This window comes from Hyla sarda, chromosome 1, assembly GCF_029499605.1.
Source record: "Hyla sarda isolate aHylSar1 chromosome 1, aHylSar1.hap1, whole genome shotgun sequence".
Lineage (NCBI taxonomy): Eukaryota > Metazoa > Chordata > Amphibia > Anura > Hylidae > Hyla > Hyla sarda.
The window spans coordinates 396120942-396145771 of record NC_079189.1 but is presented as its reverse complement, the minus strand read 5'-3'; the positions used below and the strand labels follow the sequence as shown (position 1 = coordinate 396145771).

Below are 24830 nucleotides of genomic sequence, written 5' to 3'. Positions count from 1 at the left end.
GGAGGTGCCGCACAGCGCAGGAGGACGTCACACGTCAGTGTGGCCCGCTGAACGGGACGTGATACAAGCAAGGACAGGCCACACTGGACCGCAGGAGGCCTGGTAAAGTAAAAAAAAAAGGGAAAATATGTGTATGGGACGGAGGGAGGGTTTTTGTATGTTGTGTGTATATATATATATATATATATATATATATATATATCTTAGCCGAGTGGGATCGGGGGGAGGGGGGAGAAATAATAGCACAAGAGCATTAAGATGGAGGGGGGGAGGGATAATGGCAAAAGGGGATCAGAGGGAGGGGGGATGATGGCACAAGGGGATTAATATGGAGGGGGGGGGGTGATTATCCCCCCTCCATCTTAATCCAATTGTGCCATTATCCCCCCTCCCTCTGATCACCTTTTGCCATATCCGATAATAATAGCACAAGGGAATTAAGATGGAGGGGGGAATATTGGCACAAGGGGATTAATATGGAGGTGGGGGGAGTAATGATTACCCCCCCCCCCTCCATCTTAATCTCTTGTGACATTATTCCTCCCTCCCTCTGATCCTCTTGCGCCATTTTCTCCCCTCCATATTGATCCCCTTGTGCCATTCTCCCTTCCTCTGATCCCCTTTTGCCATATCGGATAATAATGGCACAAGTGGATTAAGATGGAGGGGGGAATAATGGCATAAAAGGATTAATATGGGAGGGGGTTGATTATTCCCCCCTCCATTTTAATCCCTTTGTGCTATTATTCCTCCTCCAGTTTAATCCCTTTGTGCTATTATTCCCCCCTCCATTTTAATCCCCTTGTGCTATTATTCCCCCTCTATCTTAATCCCCTTGTGCTATTATTCCCCCTTCATCTTAATCCCCTTGCGCCATTATTCCCCCTCCATTTTAATCCCCTTGTGCTATTATTCCGCCTCCATCTTAATTCCCTTGTGCTATTATTCTCCCCTCCATTTTATTCCCTTTTGCCATATCGGATAATAATAGCACAATGGGATTAAGATGGAGGGGGAATAATAGCACAAGGGGACTAAGAAGGAGGGGGAATAATAGCACAAGGGGATTAAAATGAAGGGGGAATAATAGCACAAGGGGATTAAGATGGAGGGGGAATAATAACACAAAGGGATTAAGATGGAGGGGGAATAATAGCATAAAGGGATTAAGATGGAGGGGGAATAATAGCACAAGGGGATTAAGATGGAGGGGGAATAATAGCACAAGGGGATTAAGATGGAGGGGGGGGAATAATAGCACAAGGGGATTAAGATGAAGGGGGAATAATAGCACAAGGGGATTAAGATGGAGGAGGGAATAATAGCACAAGGGGATTAAGATGGAGGGGGGAATAATAGCACAAGGGGATTAAGTATCGCATTAGTATAAAGGTAAGAACACTCCTTTTGTCCGTGGGTACCCCTCGCGTGGCGTCTGGCAGGAACGCAACAGCCCTGTAAGGTCACCGGACCAGAGCCGTTCCCCGATAGGGAGGGACTAGGAGCGGCCGTGGGCACAGTAAACATGGCATCGTAGACAGTGTAAGGGGAAACCAGGAACAGAATGTAACCCCGCAATCTTCAGGGACCGCGTAACGGCCTGCCACTGCGGTTCGCATATGCTCCCACAAAGAGTGAGAACTCTGCAGAATTAAGTATGGCAGAGGAATAGGGCAAAAAGCATTGTGCCGATTGTGCTATCTGGAAAAAAAGGCGGACCCCATATACAGTCAAAGCAGATATTAATCTGATGAAAAAAAAGATATTACGGGCAAAAAACTGTTATAGCTATGAGCTGCCACAGAGGGAGCCACAAAAAACACAATACCATTTAGGCTAGGTTCAGACTACGGAATTTTCCGCCGGAATTTTCGCTTTGAAATTTCCGGCAGAAATTCCGCTTACTATAATGCATAGTGTAGTGAATGGTTTTCCGTTCAGAAATTCACACTTCGGAATTTGTTAAGCGGAAAATCCGGATGAAAAATCCGCTAGAAAATTTCCACCGGAAGAAAGGGGTTGCTCTTTCTTCAGGCGGAAATCCTAGCGGAACACATAGCAGTCTATAGGAGACTGCAGTGTCCGCGTAGTCGTAGCGCCGACTAATTCAGTTGGTGCAGGTGGAACTCGGAATCTCCGGCCGGAAATTTTCTGCCCGGAGATTCCGTAGTCTGAACCTAGCCTAACAGCCGCTAGAGGGCATTTTCCAGTCAAAGAGACCAGGGGAAGACAATTTTTTATACATTTTTTTAAATGAGCCTGGCGTGGGACGCAAGGCGCCCGGCGAATTCCCGGCATTAACCCCCGAGCCCAAGCCTGGACGCGCTACGGGGGAAGGAAAGGGGCGGAGCTAAACTCTGTCTGAGAGAGGTGCAAAATTGCGCCAATCCTTGCCTGTCAGGACAGAAGAAGGGAGGAACTGTGGGTTCGACAAGCACCAACGGCACTCTGTGCCGGTGCCTAAGCAGTAAATCGTGTGCCCTGGCAAGTCGCCGCACAGCTGCACTAAGTATAGCAGCTGTGTACAGCCAGCAGTGACTGTAAGTAGAGATGAGCGAACTTACAGTAAATTTGATTCGTCACGAACTTCTCGGCTCGGCAGTTGATGACTTTTCCTGCATAAATGAGTTCAACTTTCAGGTGCTCTGGTGGGCTAGAAAAGGTGGATACAGTCCTAGGAGACTCTTTCCTAGGAATGTATCCACCTTTTCCAGCCCACTGGAGCACCTGAAGGCTGAACTAATTGACGCAGGATAAGTCATCAACTGCAGAGCCGAGAAGTTCGTGACGAATCAAATTTACTGTAAGTTCGCTCATCTCTAACTGTAAGCACAAGGAGCTGCAAACTAAACAGGAACGGTGATGCAGCGCGCTGTAGGAGCGCTTGCCGCTCCGAGACAAGGGGTGGGGGGGTGACAGTGATGCCCGCTGAGCTGGAGGAGAAATGGCCCTGAACCAGGGAGTCAGAGGAGGGAGACAGCCTCTGACATCCCTGGTAGTGTGAACAACTACTGCAGTGCCCTAAGCCTGTAGGACTCTCTGCGGGAGGAGGGGCGGAGCCAAGCTCCGTTCATGAGAGGCGCAGAAAGGCTTTTCTGTCCGGAGAGAGTCCTCCCTCAGTTAGTCTCTAGATTCCCGTGCAGAGCACAGGGAGAAGGAAGGCGGAGCTACCCGTTGCCATTATGGGTCCCGCTAGCCAGCAAACGCCGGAGGAGATCCGACCAGCTGAAGTAAAGAAAATCAACGTCCACAGAAAGTACAGGGAGCCGCTGCAAACACCGGCGGCTGCCCTGAGAAAGAAATGGCTGCCGTAACTGTGAGTCCACTGGCTGGCGGGTGGGTGGAGGGGGGAGGGGATGATATACTCACCCATGGTCTTCATACACTCACCCAGACGGCTTCAACCAGCTTATGGCCATGCTACATCATACCAGGCTAATATAGTGGGTCGAGCAGGGGCAGTGGGGGACCCGGACCCACGGTACAACCTCCAGGCACTGGCCGTTGGCGAGAAGGGGTTAACAGTACATACTCTATGTCTGTGCCCGTTTGTCGCATATGGGGGAACAGATAGCGCCATGAACAAACACCTGAAAATGAGAAACAAATGGAAGGAAAAAAGCTAACTAAACAGCCCTTACTAGGAAATAATAAAAAAAAAGACCAGGTGTAGAGAGCACCAGACATGTGCCTTGCCTCCTACTGACACTAGCTAAAACTGATTACTTCACTTCCAGTAGGCGGGTATAGCCTGCCAGGTAGGAGCCGACTTTTTTTTCTAGTGTCAGCGCCTCCTAGTGGCAAGAGCATATACCCATGGTCTCTGTGTCCCCCAATGAAGAGCGACGGAGAAAAACTGTGTGTAAACATAGTTTTAGGGTGAAAACAGTTCAGTACGCATTGATGTATTGGTTTCCAATACTGCTGCGAAATTCTTCCATTAGTTATTGACATGATGCAGATACAAAACACAATACAATTGCACCATAACCCGATCATGTTTTCACCTTTATGTCTAGTAAACCATACAGACAAGCATGAGGATTCAGAAGCTGCTAAAGACATCTTTTTTCAGTATGCTCCTCATGTGCAAACTAGTCATAAAGAATTTGGCAGTTCTTGGGAAGTGGTAATTTAGATTGTAATACAATAGAGTATTATATATTAGACAGTAATGTCAATCTGAGTGCAGTAGTACTTGTTACTTCATAATGGAAACAAGTGATCCATCACTTACATTTACAAAGCAACATCATTTTATGGTTCGGCTACTGGACAAACAATGGTATTCAATGAATCATAAAGATACTCAAGTGTTACAAAAGAGCCAGGAAATTCTGCATTATTGTTCCATATAGTGACTGTCTGGGGATATAGATCAGAGTCAGCCCCAGGTATTTATGGGTCCCTGGAGATTAGTGCATAAGGAACAAATATGGGTTTCTATTCGGGAAAATGCAAAGGAAATTCTAAATGAATTTATGGACATGAAATTTCTAAATTTTGTAATATATATTGGGTAAAAGAGATATCGTTTTTACTATTACTATCTCTATTTTTCATAATTGCACTCTTTTTTTTTTTCAAGGACTTAAAACACCTACACTTTGTAGTTGTTTTCTGCATTTTATTCAGAAATGCTGGCTCAGTAAGAAAAATATGTAAATCAGGCTATGTATGCAGATTTTATAAAGGTCATATTTACTGCGCATGTGACAATAAACTGCTAATCTGCTTTTTTTTTGCTAATTATCCTAAAGCGCAATTTCCCACTAGTGTAAAAAGCGTAAGGTTCTCACGATCTCAAAAATGAATATGACATTTCACTACATTTACACATTGTTGTGTTATTGCTGTGCACTGCCATTTTACATACAGCCTGAATGTGCACATATTATGGCATGTTACTTCTAATTGAGACACTCACAGCTCGACAGTTCTTGGCATCTCTGAGGAGCTGTCTTGCACATATGATGTCTTCTTGTACAGTTTCCAGGTCACAGGAGCGCAGAGCATTAATGTGATCATGTATCATCATGGACAGTGTTTGTAGCATCTATTGATTCAAGAAGGAGAGTAGGAAGAGTTGTCAAGAAGATATAGGGATATTGGTAAGCACAGAGGAAGGCGAAAGCAAGCATACTGTACCTGTTCTGCACTGCTTGTCACACCCTGTTGAAGCCGAAGTGCTCTTTGGTCAGAGACAGCCAATGTCTGAGAGTTTCGAAGGAGACAGCTATGTATCTGTGAGAATAGACATATTTTTATTATATTATCAAATAACCTATAAACATATATATATCCCCTTTATAAAAGACAAACACAGATAAATAGAAATCACTGCCCTTAGTAAACTGAAAACGTGCCCGCTTGTACTATGTCACATGCTCGTGCCAACTATAATTTAATGAAGTTCTATTTCAGAGCTTTTTCCTCTATTCCAGTAATCCAGCATAGTTGCTATGTATCTTGCAGTTGCTGGATTACATAAACATTGCATGTAGCATTTTATAATCCAGTTAAGTCACGCCAGGGGTTAACAGTGATGAAAGTCCAAGACTGGCCCTAGTTATATTGTATGGGGCAACAGATGGGATATTAGATGGAAAGATCCAACTTGTTACATTTAGTGTTCCCATCCAAGACAGTTTTGGATTGCCAGACATATGTGAATCCAGCCATTGTTTTGTGGCCAGTTGGTTGACCTATTTTTTTCACCCTTTGTATCTCACCGACATCTTTTACACTCTGTACATTTCTGGCTACTTCTATGTAACAGAACATTAAAGTAACCATGCAGAAGAAGAACAGTAGCCAGCACTCACCATCCAGGGGTCTTTATTGTAGGATTTGGTATAACAACATAAGTTCAGCGGGCAGGGTGGAGAGGATAGGGGCCTCGGGACAGCAATGTGTCACACAAGCCGATAGGCTCGCGAAACAAGAGGCGCCTGAAACAGTGCTGTCCCGAGACACCCTATTCTCTCCACCCTGCCCGCCAACTTATGTTGTTGCACCGAATCCTACAATAAAGACCCCTGGATGGTGAGTGTTGGCTACTCTTCTTCTACTGCATAGTTACTACTTGCTTTGTTTGGCACTGTGCACCACCGCAACCTGGGGAGGTGCGTGAAGTCCGGCAATTTATCCTGGTGACCCATGAGATTACTAGTAGTGGAGGTGCCGGTGTTATTCTTTCTCATTGAACAGATCATTAAAGTTATTCTGTTTTAGATGTTGCCATATCTTTTAGGACTGCCTTTATTAGGGGATCCAAAGTTTAGACATTAGCTGAACTACAAGCATTAAACGTTAAGGTGCCCCGCTGTTCCTCTTGACAAAGCTGCGGAAGCAGCAAAACATGTTGAGGGGGGCCGAGGTGTAGTGTGTTTTAATACAGTGTCACATCTACCCAGTTATTAGCCCAGCAACTGCAGTGCATGAGGCGTTTATATCCTGTAACCAGCATGGTACAATGATGTACTGGGAGTAGATGTGCACTAGGTTTTTAATCACCTATTATGTGCCATTGTGAATAAAGCACTATTTTACTGGGTATATGGAAAAAAGGGTTTTGTTGGATCACTAAGGTGATCTATAGGTTCAAATAAAAACTGTAGACCTGCACCAGGCTGGGAAGACTGAATTTGCAATAGGCAAACAGCCTGGTGTAAATAAATCAACTGTAAGAGCAATTATTAGAAGATGGAAGACAAACAAGACCACTGATAATCTCCCTCGATCTGGGGCTCCACACAAGATCTCACCGCGTGGTGTCAAAATGATCACAAGAACCTTTGAGCAAAAATCCCAGAACCCCACGGGGGACCTAGTGAATGACCTGCAGAAAGCTGGGACCAAAGTAACAAAGGCTATAATCAGTAACACACTACGCCGCCAGGGACTCAAATCATGCAGTGCCAGACGTGTCCCCCTACTTTAGCCAGTACATGTCTGGGCCCGTCTGAAGTTTGCTAGAGAGCATTTGGATGATCTAGAAGAGTATTAGTAGAATGTCATATGGTCAGATGAAACCAAAGTAGAACTTTTTGGTAAAAACTCAACTCGTCATGTTTGAAGGAGAAAGAATGCTGAGTTGCATCCAAAGAACTCCATACCTACTGTGAAGCTTGGGGGTGGAAACATCATGCTTTGGGGCTGTTTTTCTGCTAAGGGACCAGGACGACTGATCCGCGTAAAGGTAAGAATGAATGGGGCCATGTATTGTGAGATTTTGAGTGAAAACCTCCTTCCATCAGCAAGGGCATTGAAGATGAGACGTTGCTGGGTCTTTCAGCATGACAATGATCCCAAACACACCACTCGGGCAACGAAGCATTTCAAGGTCCTGGAGTGGCCTAGACAGTCTCCAGATCTAAACCCCATAAAAAATCTTTGGAGGGAGTTGAAAGTCTGTGTTGCCCAGCGACAGCCCCAAAATATCACTGCTCTAGAGGAGATATGCATGGAGGAATGGGACAAAATACCAGCAACAGTGTGTGAAAACCTTGTGAAGACTTACAGAAAACGTTTGACCACTGTCATTGACAACAAAGGGTATATAACAAAGTATCAAGATTAACTTTTGTTATTGACCAAATACTTATTTTCCACCATAATTTGCATATAAATTCTTTAAAAATCAGAGAATGTGATTTTATGGATTTTTCTTATTATGTCTCTCATAGTTGAGGTATACCTATGATGAAAATGACAGGCCTCTCATCTTTTTAAGTGGGAGAAATTGCACAATTGTTGGCTGACTAAATACTTTTATGCCCCACTGTAGTCTTATTTATTGTGTTCAGATTTCACCATTTGTTATATACACTTGTCCACACAATTGTCTTTAAATACCAATATCACAGAAAAAGTCTAAATCTGTATCTGTCTGTTACCTTCCTCCAGGCACTTTCTGCTCTCTCAGGATGTCTCTGGTAAGCCTGGCAAATGTCACCAACAGGGAAGGACATAAAGCGTAGGGTCCTATTTCTGTGTGATATCAGAGTTACATTGTGTGATTATTTACATTGTGTGATTAATATTTCAAAAGAGGAAGCATAAAAAGTTAGTGACAATATTTTTTTTTTTTACTTACTTTTCAAGAGCTCGAGCTACATCCATAAATCCAGACGCTGAAACAGCATTCCTGTCCCAAAGAACAGATCTAAAAGCAAAGTAATGGAAGAAACTATGTTATATGTACAGCACAAATGTGCAGTATTATGCTGTTCTAATATAGAGTTCATTGCCTAACTTAGGGTGCATCTTTACTGACATTCTAATGAAGCCGGGAGAAGCTGATTTTAGACTTTAAAGGGGCTGTCAGGGGAGCAGAAAAGATATTACTTGTTCGGCAGACTGGTGCTCCACTTCTGCCCTTGGCACATCTCAGAAGTATTCTGAGTCCACATTCTATGTCCAATGTTGCCAGTGTTATGATGACATTGTACCACTATTGGACATTGCCTGGCTTTGCCCCCATGTGATAATGAGGACCTAGTACCCACCCAGTCTCATCTAAGAATATATACTGAGGGAAAAAGTGGGCATAGTTATGTGAGTGCTTACGATAACAAAGAATATTTCAAGATCATTCTTTAGGAGAAAAAAGACTGTTAAGAGACTTGAGTGTCCTGTGTCTTTCCCATAAATCATTATAACCTGGCCTTAGGATATATATGTTGTGGCCTTAAAGGAGCTCTAAAGTGAAATATAACTTACCCCCTATCCAAAGGTTAAGTTATAGATTTCCTGAACGTGGCCCTGGCAGTCTGCTGCAAGAGGGCATGCCAACCCCCGCAAGTAGCCGTGGCTACCATAGAGATACATGGAGGGAGCGTGTCGGTCGTGGTTTCCTATGGGGTTGGAACGGCCACTTCTGGCAGACTTCCGGGGCCCCGTTCAGGAGATCGCGGGGGGTCCCAGCGGTTGGACCCTCCGCAATCTAAAACTTATCCTTATCCTTTGGATAGGGGATAAGTTATATTTCACTGCACTACTCCTTTAACCACACTTAAATCCTGCATTTTCTTCTTCAGTTTTTTTTTCTTCTGCAGGCTATATCTCTAACTTAAACTGCCAGTCCAAAGATCCCCTAAATGTATTACAGTGGGTTATGCTATATGATTATTTTGATGCACACTGTTGTCTAAGTTTGTACCAACTATTGTTTGGCTTTCCTTTTGACAATATTTTGAGCTAAAACTGTGTTGAAATTTTTATGCACAGTATGCATTATAAATCACATCCTTTTTAGCTAAGTCACACACCCTTACTACCAAGCCACGCCCTATTATGAACAGGGTGAAAAAAGTGTTGTTGTATTTTTTGGCACAAACCAATCCAAAATGTTGTCGAATTTGGAATAGTACATTTACCCCATTGTTTATGGAAAGGTCTTTATTTCATTCAGTGTAAGTTTCCTTAAATGGAATCTATGACCATGAAACTTCTATCTAATCTATCATCATGCTATAGAGAAGGAGGAGGAGGAGAGCAGAATGATATATATCTTTGTGGAAAAATATTCAGTATATCTTGTACATTATTGATTGAAAATTCTAAGCTTTCCATGCTTAGTAGGCCAGTGGGAGGTCCTATCAATAAGTGACACTGTCCACTGGACTCCTAAGAACAGAGTGCAGGGATTAAAATCAATAAGTTACAAGTTGAATTGAATCTTTTTCATAAAAGATTGATATATATATATATATATATATATATATATCAATCTGCTCATCTCTTCCTGCTCTATAAGGCTGGGTTCACATACGTCCGGCATCTGGCATAGGTGAACTCAGCCTAAATCTCGACGCAACTGATGACAACGTGCATCAGTTATAATCAGTTGTATGGCATCCGGCATCATTTGTTTCTGGCACCGGATGGGGGAGTGCAGCAAGCTGCGGTCTCCTGTCCGATGCTGTCCGGTGTGTCCAACCATCCGGCGTCAAATTTGGGACGATGGATGATTGTGAACTGTCCCATTAAAATTAATAGGATCAGTTCTAGCATTAGTTTTCCTCTGGTGTACCGGAGGGAAACTGTGCCAGACAACTGATACAGTATATGTGAACCCAGCCTAACAAGATGCTAATAGATAAGATAAGGTTTACATGGTTACAGGTCCCCTTTAAGTCTTTTTATACGTCAAACCAACCAATGCATTATTCTCTTTATTTTTTTCTTTCCTTTAAATACAGCTTATTGGAGGCAATGTAATAGTAATGCAACAAATGCATCCTGTGTACTTACCGCAGTGTACTATTTATCTGCAAGGTTTTTCCTAGCATCTTGGCACCAATGTCAGACATCCCATTACCACTGATATCCAACTCCTGAAGAGATGTGTTACTCCCCAGAGCATTTAGAACAATACAAGTACGAGACTTCAGGCGAGAGTCTGCGAGAGACAGAGACTGGAGGCACTAAGAGAAACAAAAAAAAAAAAAAAAACTGTCAGGACTTAAAGGCTCTTTTATCTTTTATATTAGTGAGATGTTAAATACTTTTGTGTCCCAAAGCTGATACCCACTTCAGACAAGTTTATACGTATATATTGTATATTACGTATTATTATAACCCACCAATTTTTCTATTTATTTTATTTCTATTTTTACTAACTTAGTATATCCACTAATACAATCTAAACACCTACTTGATAACATGATTATTCTTTATAACAAACTGAATATTTCCATTCATTGACAGATAGCAAAAATGATGAAAATGGTGAGAAACTAAAACACAATGCATAACATTTCATTATGCACAGCTAACTACTAATATATGTTAAGCTAGACCAGCAATCCGAGCCTTAGCTATCTGGGCATTTTACAATGGGATGGGTTCTGATGCTTTAGCTAATGGTGGAAAAGATTCAGTAAGTAACTTGATCTATAAGAGCAGGATTTACAAGCAGCAATTCTGATGTACATGCTTTGTAGCAAGTGGAATATTTCTAATCTCACCCTGGGAGACCACAGGCACAGTGGAAAGAAAAGCATAAATATCTCCTAATCTGGAATTGCATCTGTCTCCTTCATTCCGATCACAGATTTCACATCAAAGGATCATGATTCATGGACTACAGTTTTAGTTGAGAATCTCAGCATGAGACTTATGACATGATCCGCTGAGCCCCACTGTTATTACCAGAACTTCTATGATTACATGACCACAGAGACCATACTTGTATTAATACAATAATCATACATATTCAGTAAGGTATAATTTTTGCTTATGAATATTTAGATACGACCATAATATTTTAAATATTAATTAATCGGCTATATCTTAAAAGGTGTATTACAGTTTCAGCAAGTAAATGTTTTGTGTAATAAAAAGCTTTACTTTTATATTTCCAGAATAACTTCTGTACTTATTCCTTGCAGTTTTCAGATTATTTCTTAATCCAGCTCCAGACTGTTTGCCCATGCTACCACTTTTTCAGACTATTTCTATTTGTTGTCATTCATCAGTTTACTTCCAATGAATAATAATTTGCCCTAGTCATGTTATGGACACACGGGTGTTTGGCTCTTTAGAGTAAGGCTGTGTGGTGGGCCAGCACTGCTATACTAGTTGCTACTCTGAATCTAGTTCGGGTGGCTGTAGTCTTATAAAGTTTGCTTGACAGTTAAATATATGTCTAGAGTGCTAAGGCCTATACACAGATCTCTGTGTTTCTTATTGAAAATGTATATTTTTTGTTTCTGTGGTACTGCAGACCAAATTAAGAAAAATACTGTCACGTGTTCACCTTTTAGCTAATGAATGCTAAGAGTAGTCCAGCTCCACCCCTATTCGCAGGATACCAAGTGGAAAACCAAGTCTCAAGTTAGAATGAGCTGTAGCTCGAAACAGTAAGCATACATCCTTTGCAGCTTCTGTCACCTCATAATGAGACTGCAAAACACTAAGCCTAGGTGTAGCTAGAGTCAGGCATACCTTATGCAAGTAAGTCAAAACCTTCCTAGTCTTGTGTACAGTCAAGCATATCTGCTTAGTGAAAGGTCCTGCTCCAAGGATAGCCAAAGAGGAAGCATTGAAGATAAATATATTTTGTGGACTCAACTGCAACAGAGAACTGGGTGACGCTTGACTCCAGTCCTGGTCCAGTTAACTTTACTGATAAGTCGGGGAGTCCCTACAGGATACACCAAAGGAGTCGTGTTTCAGCATAGTCCATATAAGTTAGTGAAGAGGAATTCTGCACATTTGCCATGACCCAACCCATGAAGATCCTTGTCCCTTTTCTCAGTTTAATAGGACATAAGCCACTGCAACACTAAGTCTGTCTACATCCTTAAATAGGTAATTCGGTGAAAAACGATATTTTTTTTTTAAATAAACTGGTGCCAGAACATTTATCAGATTTGTAAATTTCCACGGAAGAGAAAGAAAGCAGAGCACTCACCAGCATCCTCTCTTGCAAGCAGCTTTTATTTCAGTGTTCCGTTACCAACCGTCAGGTCTCAGGTACACAACGGGGGGATACAGACAGGGGAGTGTGGCAGTGAGACGCGGGGGTATCCTCTAGGTGACGGGCCGTTGCGCGCCGAAGCGCTTCTCCAGACCATATTTGCGACTATCTCTTTAAGTGTGGTAGTACCAACGAAGTACCTCCAGCAGTTGCGAGGGGATTACCAGTTTCCTATGGGTCCTCCATTTTCAGGATATTAGTTAGTGGTGCCCAGCTACTCTCTATTAGACTGTGTAGATTTGTAATTTACTTCTATTTAAAAATCTTAACCCTACAAGTACTTATCAGCTGCTGTATGCTCCAGAGGAAGTTCTTTTCTTTTTAAATTTCTTTTCTGTCTGACCACCGTGCTCTCTGCTGACATCTCTGTCTGTCTCAGGAACTGCCAGGAGCTGGAGCAAATCCCCATAACAAACCTATTCTGCTCTGTACCGTTAAGATTTTTAAATAGAAGTAATTTACAAATCTTGTAGGAGCCAAAGGATGCGCTAGGCAGCGCGAAACACGTGTCGCTCCCCTCTTGACAGCACCCGCTATTGTGCACCCCCATGATTCGTACCTGAAGATAAAGCACTGAAGACTTACCTGGTGAGTTCGGCCTGTTTTCATTTCTTCTCTTGTGTTAATTTACAAATCTGTTTAACGTTCTGGCACCAGTTGATTTAAAAAATATAGTTTTTCATGGAAGCACCCCTTTAAGGGACATTTAGAAGTCCATGCACAGAAAAAGTATTGGAGTAGATATTTACAAGAGACATTTACAAAAAAGTACCAAAGTAGAACTACAAGTGCCAGAACCGCACTCAAGTCAAGTATATCCCAAAACTACAAGTTTGCTTTTAACTACTGTTCAAGAGGGACAGGGACCAAATGCTTTATTATCCTGAAACCAAAAGCTGTACTACAAAGTATTGTGCCAAATTCATGCATCATTACAGTGTACTTATATTGTACTGATCTGCCTCAATAGTAAAAAAAAAGTTTACACAAGCCTCACTACACAAGTCGTTCTTTGCCTGGGTCTTGTGTAGGGGAACAGCTTCTTTGAAAAGGACATTGTGGGTCCACAGGGAGACAGATGGTTGCACCACTCATGCCACATGACATATTAGGGACTACCACCCTCATCACCAATCCATTACTGACATTGCCACTGAGTCCTCTCTTGGCATCATATATTCACATACCTGTGGGTACCACAGCTGGTTTCAAATTGTGTAGAATAATAAAGTACCTAATCTAGCAACATCCTAGATCAAATTGATACTCTTCTCTTAGGTCATTAGATCCCCAGTGGTCTCAGATCTGCAGTCATAAAATGGCCACATAAATACACCCATATTATGCTTGTCTGAAATCTGCCTTACAATACAGATGTCAGAGCCTTGTCTTCGTATGATCTGTGCAAATGTGTATGCAAAAGAAACTGGAATCTTGGCATAAAACTGCTTAAAATCCTTAAAGGGTACCTCTCATCAAAAAAACTTTTGATATATTATAGATTAATGTATGCAGAATAACGTCACAATTGCATGTTATTAAAAAATATGCTTCTTTCTATTTAATTTTCCACTTTGAAGAAATGACCACTAGGGGTCTCCCTACCAGTCCTGGCAGCAAGCATTTCAGACTCATGCTGGAGTCCTAAACACTACGAGCTGCCAGTCTGCTTTGTTCACAAAGGAGAACACTCAGAGCTGCCAGCCTGCTTTGTTCACAGTCTGTTTGGCTGTGAACAAAGCAGGCTGGCAGCTCTGAGTGTTTAGGACTCCAGCATGAGTCAGAAATGCTTGCTGACAGGACTGGTCGGGAAAAAAACAATAGAAAGAAGTATATTTTTCATTAACATGCTATTGGAAAGTTACTCAACATTCATTAATCTAAAATATATCAAAAGTTTATTTGATGAAAGGTACCTTTTAATAGACTGCTACAAAGGTATAAAACATAAACTCAAATAGAAAACTTAAAGCAACATAATCCTGTAGAGGCAAGGATGAATTCCCATCATTTCTGTAGTGTATGCTTGGTATATGGTGGGAGTATTGCCAATTTAGTAAAGATTTTTCAAATCCTGCCTGGGGTATGTAAACGTACACATCAGTATATGATTCTGTTTTCTTATCATGTTCAACAAGGACATTAAAATGTATAATGTTGCACTTAAAATAACTTTAATGAATAGTAACTTTAAAGGGAATCTGTCAGCTCTATTTGCTGCTTAGAGCACCAGACACTGTTGGATAGTGGGCATAAAAGTAATCTCTTCCTTTCCAGGAGCAGATGGTGGTTGCCAAACTTATAAAATTGTCTTTTTATTTCTCAGTCAAGTGACATGGAGGGGAAGCCAAGTTGCTATAGAATGTTCCACAGCCTGGCATTTTTCCTTACTCAACCTTACTGTACCTTCCAGCCCTTCTAGATTGATATACAGGTCATCACATGAGTCAAGGAGGGCAAGCAGGGAGACATTCCAGTCTGTGGCACCTGAGCAGCTGAGCTCCACTCCCTTGACACTTGGCTGAGAAGTGAAGAGGTGATCAGTTTGCTTTTATACCCTAGCATAGGGGATGTGATAAAAACTTGATAGATGGAATCTCAAGATGTCACACTTGTTTTAAAGATTCTATCCACTTATAATACATATTTTCATTTGATACTCACACAGTCTTCATCCTGAAGAACATTCACAATTCTTTGAAGAATCTCCTCTAGGACCCTATGTGCAAGGTTGGAGAATACAACAACCTCTCATTAATATATTCAGGGGATACAGACTTCACAGTGATAACAAAACACCAATTTTCTGTTGGCATGTTCCCACATGGCATATATCTGGCATTTTTATCTTGCATTTTTCTATCATGACAAATACTACAGCTTGTAACATAGAAGGTTCCCCTTACCATGTATTTTTCTCTCATATTATTAAAACATTCCCAATAGACTACGAAGGGAAAATATTTAAACGCAAATTAACCCCAAAGGGTTTTTACCTTAACATATGAATTGTTTCCGTCCCGGGAGTATTTTTTAATTTATCTTGTAACAGAAACAATACCCCAAAGAATGTCTACTTGCACTATAACATGCTATTTTGTGGATGTGTTAAGAGGCCACTGTACTGTACATCCCTATGTGTTGTCAAGGCAATCATTCGAATGATGGTAGACAGTCTTATCTATTTTTCCATACTATACAATTTTTTTGTCCCCTTCCTTCTACCCCTCCTAATCTTTGACTATGAGAAGGAAACATTTAGGGAAAGAGTTGGAGCTTAGCCAGCTTTGTCTGTGACTTGGAGGTAGTAGAATCCTTCTTCTTCTACTTTGACTACTACGTTGTTATCAAGTAAACCTAAACTTTACCTCTTTAGTCACAATTTGCCCTGTTTTTAACATTTTGGCCACAATATTGAATATAGGAAGACGTGAAGGTCCCCAATTCTATGATTATTTGTTAAACCCAAATGTCATACATCACTATATGATAAATTCTCACCGTGACTTAACTGAGAAGTTTCTGCCAATCGAAAGATGTTTGAGATGTCTACTTCTGCCCAGAGCAGGGACAAGGGAGAGTAAATGAGAGTCTAATCCTAATAGAACACAATAAAGACATCAAACCAATTCAACGGTGAAGATAAAGACTAGTGAAAAGAGCATGTAATAAAAGTGAATGTATCATCTGGATTTAAATTGTATTAATTAAAAACCACATACTGATGTATATTCTTCTTAACCTGTTTTTTACGGTATTTTTTCCCCCTTTACATGATTATTGAATGGACTTTTATGGGAGAGTGTGCTCCTCATGCTCTGTGACCTGTGCAGAGATCAGTGTGCAGGAAGGGGGAGGAGTTATATTATTACCATTACCTAATGTCAGTGGTGGATCCTATGTTATCTGCATCCTGCTTCATAGGAGGTGTTCCTATTATTGTAATCCTGCCTGTGGTGTTAATATGATCACTACTGAATAGAACAGGAGGAAGAAATATCAGAATATTGCGAGGCTCAGTGGCCAGTGTAAAAGCTGCAGGATGTCAGAATTATTTTTAAAGGGTACCTCTCATCAAATAAACTTTTGATATATTTTAGATTAATGAATGTTGAATAACTTTCCAATAGCATGTTAATGAAAAATATGCTTCTTTCTATTGTATTTTTCCCGATCAGTCCTGTCAGCAAGCATTTCTGACTCATGCTGGAGTCCTAAACACTCAGAGCTGCCAGCCTGCTTTGTTCACAGCCAAACAGGCTGTGAACAAAGCAGGCTGGCAGCTCTGAGTGTTCTCCTTTGTGAACAAAGCAGACTGGCAGCTCATAGTGTTTAGGACTCCAGCATGAGTCTGAAATGCTTGCTGCCAGGACTGGTAGGGAGACCCCTAGTGGTCATTTCTTCAAAGTGGAAAAATTAAATAGAAAGAAGCATATTTTTTAATAACATGCAATTGTAAAGTTATTCTGCATACATTAATCTATAATATATCAAAAGTTTTTTTGATGAGAGGTACCCTTTAATATATAGTGTAGATACTAACATAAACACTTAATTTAACCCCTATACAGAAAAACTATTTTAAATTTATGCATTCCAAAACCATTATTAATCATTATAAAATTTACAGAGAGTCCTTTTTTTAAACCATGTGAATGATTGCTTGAGCTAGACAACATATATTTTCCAATCATTTTTTATGGGATAAGTTATATTTTTCAATAGTGCTACTTTGATGTTCACATAATTTATTATCTTTTATACATTTTTCTACATATTTTACAATATTCAGTACATTTTTGCCTTCTAGCTTTTTACTGATGGACAATTTTTTAAGTAAGACCTAAAAAACTAATACATATGGCAGACAGGGTAGCTACATGTAGCACCATGTGATTGTATTGTGGGGGTGCTTAAATTTAATTTATTAGTGATGTCTTGACTATGGTATAGACTAATGATGACTATGGTATTTAGGATTTAGGATTCAGCTGAGAAAGAGGTACTCCAGTGGAAAAAATTTTTTAATCATCTGGTGGCAAAAAAGTTAAACAGATTTGTAAATTACTTCTATTTAAAAATCTTAATCCTTCCAGTACTTATCAGCTGCTGTATACTACAGAGGAAGTGGAGTTGTTCTTTTCTGTCTGACCACAGTGCTCACTGCTGACACTCTTTTTTATTGTAAAAATACAAAACAATTCCAAAAAACAAGAACACAAAACAAGCTTAACTAGCTACAACAGAAATGTAAAATAAAATAAAACCCTGCCTAACCGGCCAGCCCAGCTTTAATAAATTCCAAAATATACCAAACTACAACTATACTATACTTATACACCTAAGCAAACTATGAAATTCACACTCACACACATAACATAACAAAAAAAAAAATAAAAAATAAATAAATAAATAAATAAAAATAAAAAATAAATATTATTTGCTCAACTTGGCTAATTAAATGAAATAAATAAACCAACATAAAATTCAGCACCACCTGGCTATAACTCAAAATCATCCATACTTGGTAAAATAAATAAATAAATAAAGCAACAGAAAACATAACACACGCATAATCTCCAAAACTAAGAAAGACACACACACACACACACACACATATATTGAGAATGAAAATAACAACAGCACAACTTGGCTTATTAAAAAAATAAATAAATAAATAAATAAATAAAAAAAAAAAATAAATAAATAAATTAAAAAAAACAAAAAAAAAATTATTAAAAGCACACCTCTGCTTTTTAAATAAAAGTTATATATACACAGACAAAAAACACCTATATACAATAATAATACTACATAACTACAACTGGTCCGACTGCCCTTTTCTTATGGCTAATGCAACAATATAAAACAAAATACATGACACAATATACCAACAAATAAATAAAATAAAACAATAATATAAAACAATATACATAGCACAGTATACATACAAATATAATAAATGTGCCTCACAAAAATACCTACAAAAACCCAAAAATAAATCCTACACTAAAACTGTGCCCTCTCCCACACCACCCCTCCTGTACATGGGCCAGTCCATAACCGTTCGTACAGTTCTTAAGTCCAGTCCTTAACTGACCCATGTCAGATCCCTTAAGGAAGAAAGAGAAAAAAAAAAAAATATATATATATATATATATATATATATATATATATATATATATATATATTATTAAAAAAAAAAAAAAAAAAACAACACCCACAAATGCCCCCTCCCCACCTAGCACTCCAACCAACCAACTAAATACAACCTTACATACAAGACCACAACCCAATTTAGGCCCAAGTTCAGTGCCTGTAAGCCCTTCATACCATATCAGCTGAAAACAAAACAAAAAGCTATGGTGCACATGCAACAGTCCACCACCAGGGAGAAGGATGGCAGATCTGATACACTGAAGAAATTTAAGCTCTTTCCCTAACTCCCCCTACTATTCTCCCTAATTCTATCTAACTGACCCTACTATCACCCTATCTCTATCCCTGTATGCCTTTCCTTAACCAAAATAAAGGTACTCTACCAAAAAGGTCTAGTACCTAGGGCACATCAAAAGAAAACCCTCTCCATAGGAGAGAAGCCCTACTGGTGCCAAGACTGCCATACTCCAAAGACCTGATCTTCCCGAGGTCACCGGTGATGTTCCTACAGACCTCCACCTCGGAGAGGACTTTCTGCTGGGTTGACACTAAACACCGTGCATTCCACGTGTGATACTTAACCACTAAGCTAACTAAAAATAAAGTGCCCCGATCTCGGCCACCGAGGGTCCTGAATGCCCCATAAGCCCACTCCGGATAGGTAAGGCCGGCAAGCTGACTCCAGCCAATGGAAGCGCCCACCCGGTTGTAGACCCCTACGTTAAAGGGACAATGAAGCAGGAAGTGGTCCATGCTTTCCAGCGTGTCCACACACTCTTCTTGGGGACACCCCCGGTCATCAGAGTTCCTGTACTTCAGGTTGTCCCTTACACCTAGCTTCCCCTGAAAGCAGCGCCAGGCCAAGTCCCAAAACTTCTGGGGGATCCTTTTCAAGTTTAAAAGATACAACCCCACCCTCAGATCCCGACCTGGGCAGTCCCTGAGCGCCAGAGGCTTCTGGAAGTGGGTCAACAGAACCCGTTTGTCAAGGAACTGCCTTGACTGGGTCCTGATCTCCCACACTCCCAGACCCCACCGACGTAACGCCTTCAGAGTCGGGGTAGCGTAAGCCGGAAGATATCCATGGGGTGTACGGAGGTCCTTCACTTGCCCTCCTCTCTCCCATTCCTGGAAGAAAGGCCGAAACCATTCCCTGCAGGAGAGTACACACGGAGAAGCCCTCTCTTTCCAGAGGTTCGAGATGTTAGCTTTCAAGAAGGTGTTTGTTAAGAACACCACAGGGTTTACCATAGATAAACCCCCTAGTCTCCTCGTACGGTACGTAACCTCCCTCTTGACTAGGTTCAACCTGTTCCCCCATAACAGTTGGAAAAACAGGCTGTAGACCCTAGTGTAGTAAGCCTCTGGCAAGATACATACACTGCCCAGATAGATAAACAAGGGGAGCAGGTATGATTTGATCAGGTGTACCCTTTCTCTGAGAGTCATAGACCAACCCTTCCACTGGTTCACCCTCTGAGTGGCATCATGGAGCTTACCGTCCCAGTTTTTGGTGGGATAATCATCCTGGCCGAATGTGATGCCCAGAATTTTTGCTGAGTCTTGCGGCCCTGGGAGGGTGTCCGGGAGATCAAATGTGGGATCCCCCCCTCCCAGCCAGAGACTTTCACACTTTTCCCGGTTGATCTTGGACCCGGATGCCTCCGAGTAGCGCTCCACCTCTGACATCACCACATCGACCTCCCCCTCGAGGAGACAAAAATAGTGACATCATCAGCGTACGCCACCACTCTCTGGGTGACATCCAGCTCCACCAGACTCATCCCGACTCCCGCCAACGGCCAACGATCTACTCTCCGGACGAAGGGATCAATCGAGAACACGTATAAAAGCGGGCTCAAAGGACAACCCTGACGGACTCCGGACCCCACCTCAAAAGAGCGGCCAGACCACCCGTTCACCAGTGGGAAACTCTCTGCCCCGGCATACAAGATCTTAAGCCAATTCACAAAAGTACTCGGTAAGCCATATCTCAGGAGGACGGACCAGAGGTACTCGTGGTTCACCCGATCAAATGCTTTGGCCTGATCCAAGGACAGCAAGTACCCCTTCCAGAGACCCGCACTACTCCGCTCCACTGCCTCCCTGACACTAAGGACAGCACTTAAAGTGCTTCGGCCTGGAACAGAGCAGTGCTGAGCCCCCGAAAGGAGCCGGGGTGCAAACTTCACCAGCCGATTAAACAGTATCTTGGCCAGAAGCTTCCTGTCCGTATTTAGAAGAGATATGGGCCTCCAATTCTCAACACGGCTAGGATCTTTACCTTTTGAGAGAAGAATCAGGGCTGACCTCCTCATTGACTTTGGCAGAGTGCCCGAGGAGAGACACTCATTGAATACCTTGGTCAAGAGGGGAGCTAAAGACTCCTTAAAGGTCTTATACCACTCGGATGTTAAGCCATCTGGACCTGGCGACTTCTTGGGGGCGAGCCCCTCGATCGCCAGTCTCACTTCCTCTTTCCTGATATCTTCTGCCAAAACATCAAGAGAGGGGTCTACCCCTGGCTCAGGAATGGTTTCAGCCAGGAAAACCGACATCCTGTCTCGATCTAGATCCTTCCTCCCCAAGAGGTGTGAGTAGAAGGATCTGACGACCTCCAGGATCCCTGATCTGGACCGATTCAGAGATCCTGTACTATCAACCAGTCCTGAGACTACTTTACTACTCACTGACATCTTGCAGTTCTTGTAAGGGTCGGGTGAGCGGTACTTCCCGTAATCCCTCTCAAAAACCAAAGATGCGTGCCTATCGTACTGACACCTCATCAGCAAGGACTTCACTCTGGAGATATCATCACGACTACCTCCAGTCGAGACAAGACACTCGAGTTTCCTCCTCAGACCCTGATACAGGCGATACCTATTCAGGGACCTGAGGCTCGAGAGCTGGCGGAAGAACCCCGCAACCCGCTTCTTGAATATCTCCCACCACTCTGACTTACTACTACAAAGGCCCAGTAAAGGTACCTGACTCTGAAGAAAATCCTCAAAGGACTGTCTTATCTCCGCTTCCTCCAGGAGGGACGAATTCAGCTTCCAATAACCTTTACCCATCCGGGGGGTCTCTGAAACATTCAGGGAAAACAAAATCATACAGTGATCAGAGAACTCCACCTCAACCACGGACACTGCGGAAGAGCAGGCTTCCTCCTTTAAATAAAACCTGTCTATCCTAGACCTGCGACTACCTTGATGATAGGTGAAACCCGCGTGGCCTGAGGGGCTCCGGATGTGGGCATCCTCTAGGCGAGCTTCCCTAACTATATTATTAAGGGCCACACTATCGCAATCCAGCGGACCGTTGGAGCCTCTCCTATCTTGGGACCTTGTGACATTATTGAAGTCCCCTCCAAAGATCACCAGCCGGCTAGTAAAAAGGAAGGGCTTAATCCTCATAAAGAGATTTTTACGGCCCAGCTTTGTTTGTGGGGCATAGATGTTTATGAGCCGGAGCTCTTGTCCCTTCATGAGGACATCTAAGATCAGGCACCTCCCCATTTCTAACTCAATAACCCGTCTGCATTCAACCGTAGCGGTAAAAAGGACCGCCACCCCACTATACGGCTCAGCCGCAAGAGACCAGTGGGAGGGCCCGCGCCTCCACTCTCTTCTGGCTTTCACCAGAGAGGCTAGATCTGACAACCTGGTCTCCTGTAAAAGGAAAATGTCGGCTTCAACACGGCCGAGAAAATCGAAGGCTGCGAATCTAGCCGTATCCGACTTTATACTGGCACAGTTAATAGATGCCAGCGTCAATGGGGTGAGTGCCGCCATCATTGGTGATTGAGTTAGACGGCCACACCTTTACTTCTGCTTCCCCTTCTTTTTTGCCCCCTCATCCCCTGAAGAAGAGGAAAGGGCAGGACCACTTTTCGACCTTTTCTTAGACTCTGATTGGTCCATGGGGTCCCCGTCTCCGTCCGGCCCCAGTCTAGCCCTGCCCTCCGAGGAAGGTGCCTCCGCAGGACAGGGCCCAGTTCCCCCCAGAGGCTCTCTCACCCTAGGCACCCCGCCCTCACCTTCCCCCTCCAAGGAGGGGGAGGAGATGGTATCGAGGACGAGGTACCGGTTTGACAGGTCAATCAGAGGGGGGGGCAGTCAGGCTTCCGTTTTGGACCTGGCCCGTAGTACAAGGCTTAACAGAGGGCTCCGACCTCTTCTTTCTCCCTTTCCTTTTGCCCTTGTCTTTCTTTTTTGGCCTCTCCCCACTCTCCTCATCCACACTTTCATAGTGGGAGGAATCGGAAGGGTCGGCCATATTGCCTTCCTCTCTGCGCAGCCTCCTGATCTCCTCATTCAGCACATTCTCCCCCAGAGCTTCAGTGGTTACAGGGCCAGCTTCAGGACCAGGGGCCGGAGCTACCCCAGTCACCTGGGCACTCTCCAGCTCCCTACTCCTCCTACGAGTTTCCTCCCGCCTTAGTTTGGCGGGGCCCTTTATCCTCGTCACTAGCCCTGTTGTGCCCCCATCCCTGCTCGTACCCTCCCCAGCCGAGGCAACTTCACAGCTCTCCCCGGCCGGAGCAGTCGCAACACGGGCGAAAGCACTCGGACAACGGCTGAAAGGGTGCCCGAGGACACCACACAGGTGGCACCGGATCTGCCTACAGGATGCGGCCAGATGACCCACCCCACCACACAAAGCACAGACCTGTACAGTACAGGCTGCGCTAAAATGGGTGGGGCTGCCGCACCTGTGACAGACCTTAGGCTGCCCCTGGTAGAAGACCTGGATCCTGTCACATCCAAGGAAGGCGGCTGACGGAATGTGGGCAACTGTACTACCTGAACGTTTGAGTTTGACGGAAAACGTCCAGGCCCCGGACCAGATCCCGTGCTCATCCAAATTTTTCTTGGGCATGTCCGTCACATCCCCATATCGACCGAGCCAGGTAATGATGTCATAACAAGAAAGTGACTCATTACGGGTCAAAAGTGTCACTTTCTTGACTGAGTTCTGACGGGAAATCGCCTTTACAGCAAAATCCCGCCAGTAGGGCTCGTTGTTCGCCACTTCGTAGTTTGACCAGAAGAGTTCGAGACCCTCCGGCCAAACGAAACTGACGTCAAACTCAGACGAACCGTAGGGGTGGATCAGGGCAAAGATGTCACTCGCCCTGAATTCCATCTGGAGGAGGAGCTCAACCACTTTAGCGCGAGGCGGGCACGCATCCTCGCCCCTCCAAATCAGACGGACCACATTCCTACGGTTATTGTCCTGCCCGGGTGTCGGGAGGGACCAGACCACCTCCCCATTCTGCTCTCGGAAAGCCCCCAAACCGTGCCTCTCTATCCAGAAAGACAGGTCGACCTCACCCCTTCCCTCTACCTGGATCGACCTGTCGCCCCTACGCAGAGCCTCCAGGAGGTGCTGTTGCAAGTAACCCCCGGGGCTGGACGGAGATGGGGACCCCACCGAATCCCCGGCAGCAACACTGGCATAGCTCCTAGGAGCAGTCACTGCCGGGGGGGGCAGCCGGACCAGACCCAGACCCAGGAGCACCATTCACACCACAACTCCCATCATCCATACCAGATGTTGCATTCACACCACCACTACTCCCACCATCATTCACTCCACTGGCACTCCTCCCAATCACAACACTACCACCCCCATCATTCTCACAACCTGCACTCACTTCCTGCCTAACATATCCTGGGCTGGCTGGGACTTGTAGTACCGCCGGTTTTAATACAGGTTTTCTTGCTGGCTTAGCTGCCGCTGGGGTCAACGCTGATGGCTCCTCCTTCATAGGCGATGTTACCACCTGAGTCTGGGGCTGCCCCACCGGGCGCACCCCAGCTCCTCCCATAATGCCACCACTAGGCTTGCCCGACCGCTCAGGCTCTGCTGATGACACTGACGCCCGGACACTCTCCCCCCTCACAGAGGAGTGCCCCGCAGCGCCCGCAGAAACCACAGTACTCGGGGGACCGCCCCCCGAGCACACGGACCGACCTTTCTCTGCTTCCGACGCCCGGACACTCCCCCCCCTCACAGGAGAGTACCCAGCAGCGTCGGTAGTGCCCACAGCACTCGGGGAACCGCCCCCCAAGCACACGGCAGCATAGCTCTTCTCTGGCATTTGGACATGCCCCCCGCCACCCTGGGGCGTCCCAGCAGCGCCAGAGTTGCCCAACATGAGCCCATCCTGCCCTTCCCT

General features: G+C 43.7%; 1 protein-coding gene across 3 annotated transcripts in view; it reads right to left on the bottom strand.

Annotated features, from left to right (window-relative positions):
* Positions 1-24830, bottom strand: part of CARMIL3 (capping protein regulator and myosin 1 linker 3) — a 105220-nt gene that overhangs the window by 45055 nt on the left and 35335 nt on the right. For all 3 annotated transcript variants that reach the window (XM_056526656.1, XM_056526646.1, XM_056526664.1), the window contains exons 19-25: positions 15989-16085; positions 15152-15206; positions 10258-10430; positions 8099-8167; positions 7899-7992; positions 5149-5244; positions 4928-5056 (exon numbers count right to left, since the gene is read on the bottom strand). In XM_056526656.1, coding sequence (XP_056382631.1) covers positions 4928-5056; positions 5149-5244; positions 7899-7992; positions 8099-8167; positions 10258-10430; positions 15152-15206; positions 15989-16085 — 713 coding nt within the window. The remainder of the gene's footprint in view (positions 1-4927; positions 5057-5148; positions 5245-7898; positions 7993-8098; positions 8168-10257; positions 10431-15151; positions 15207-15988; positions 16086-24830) is intronic.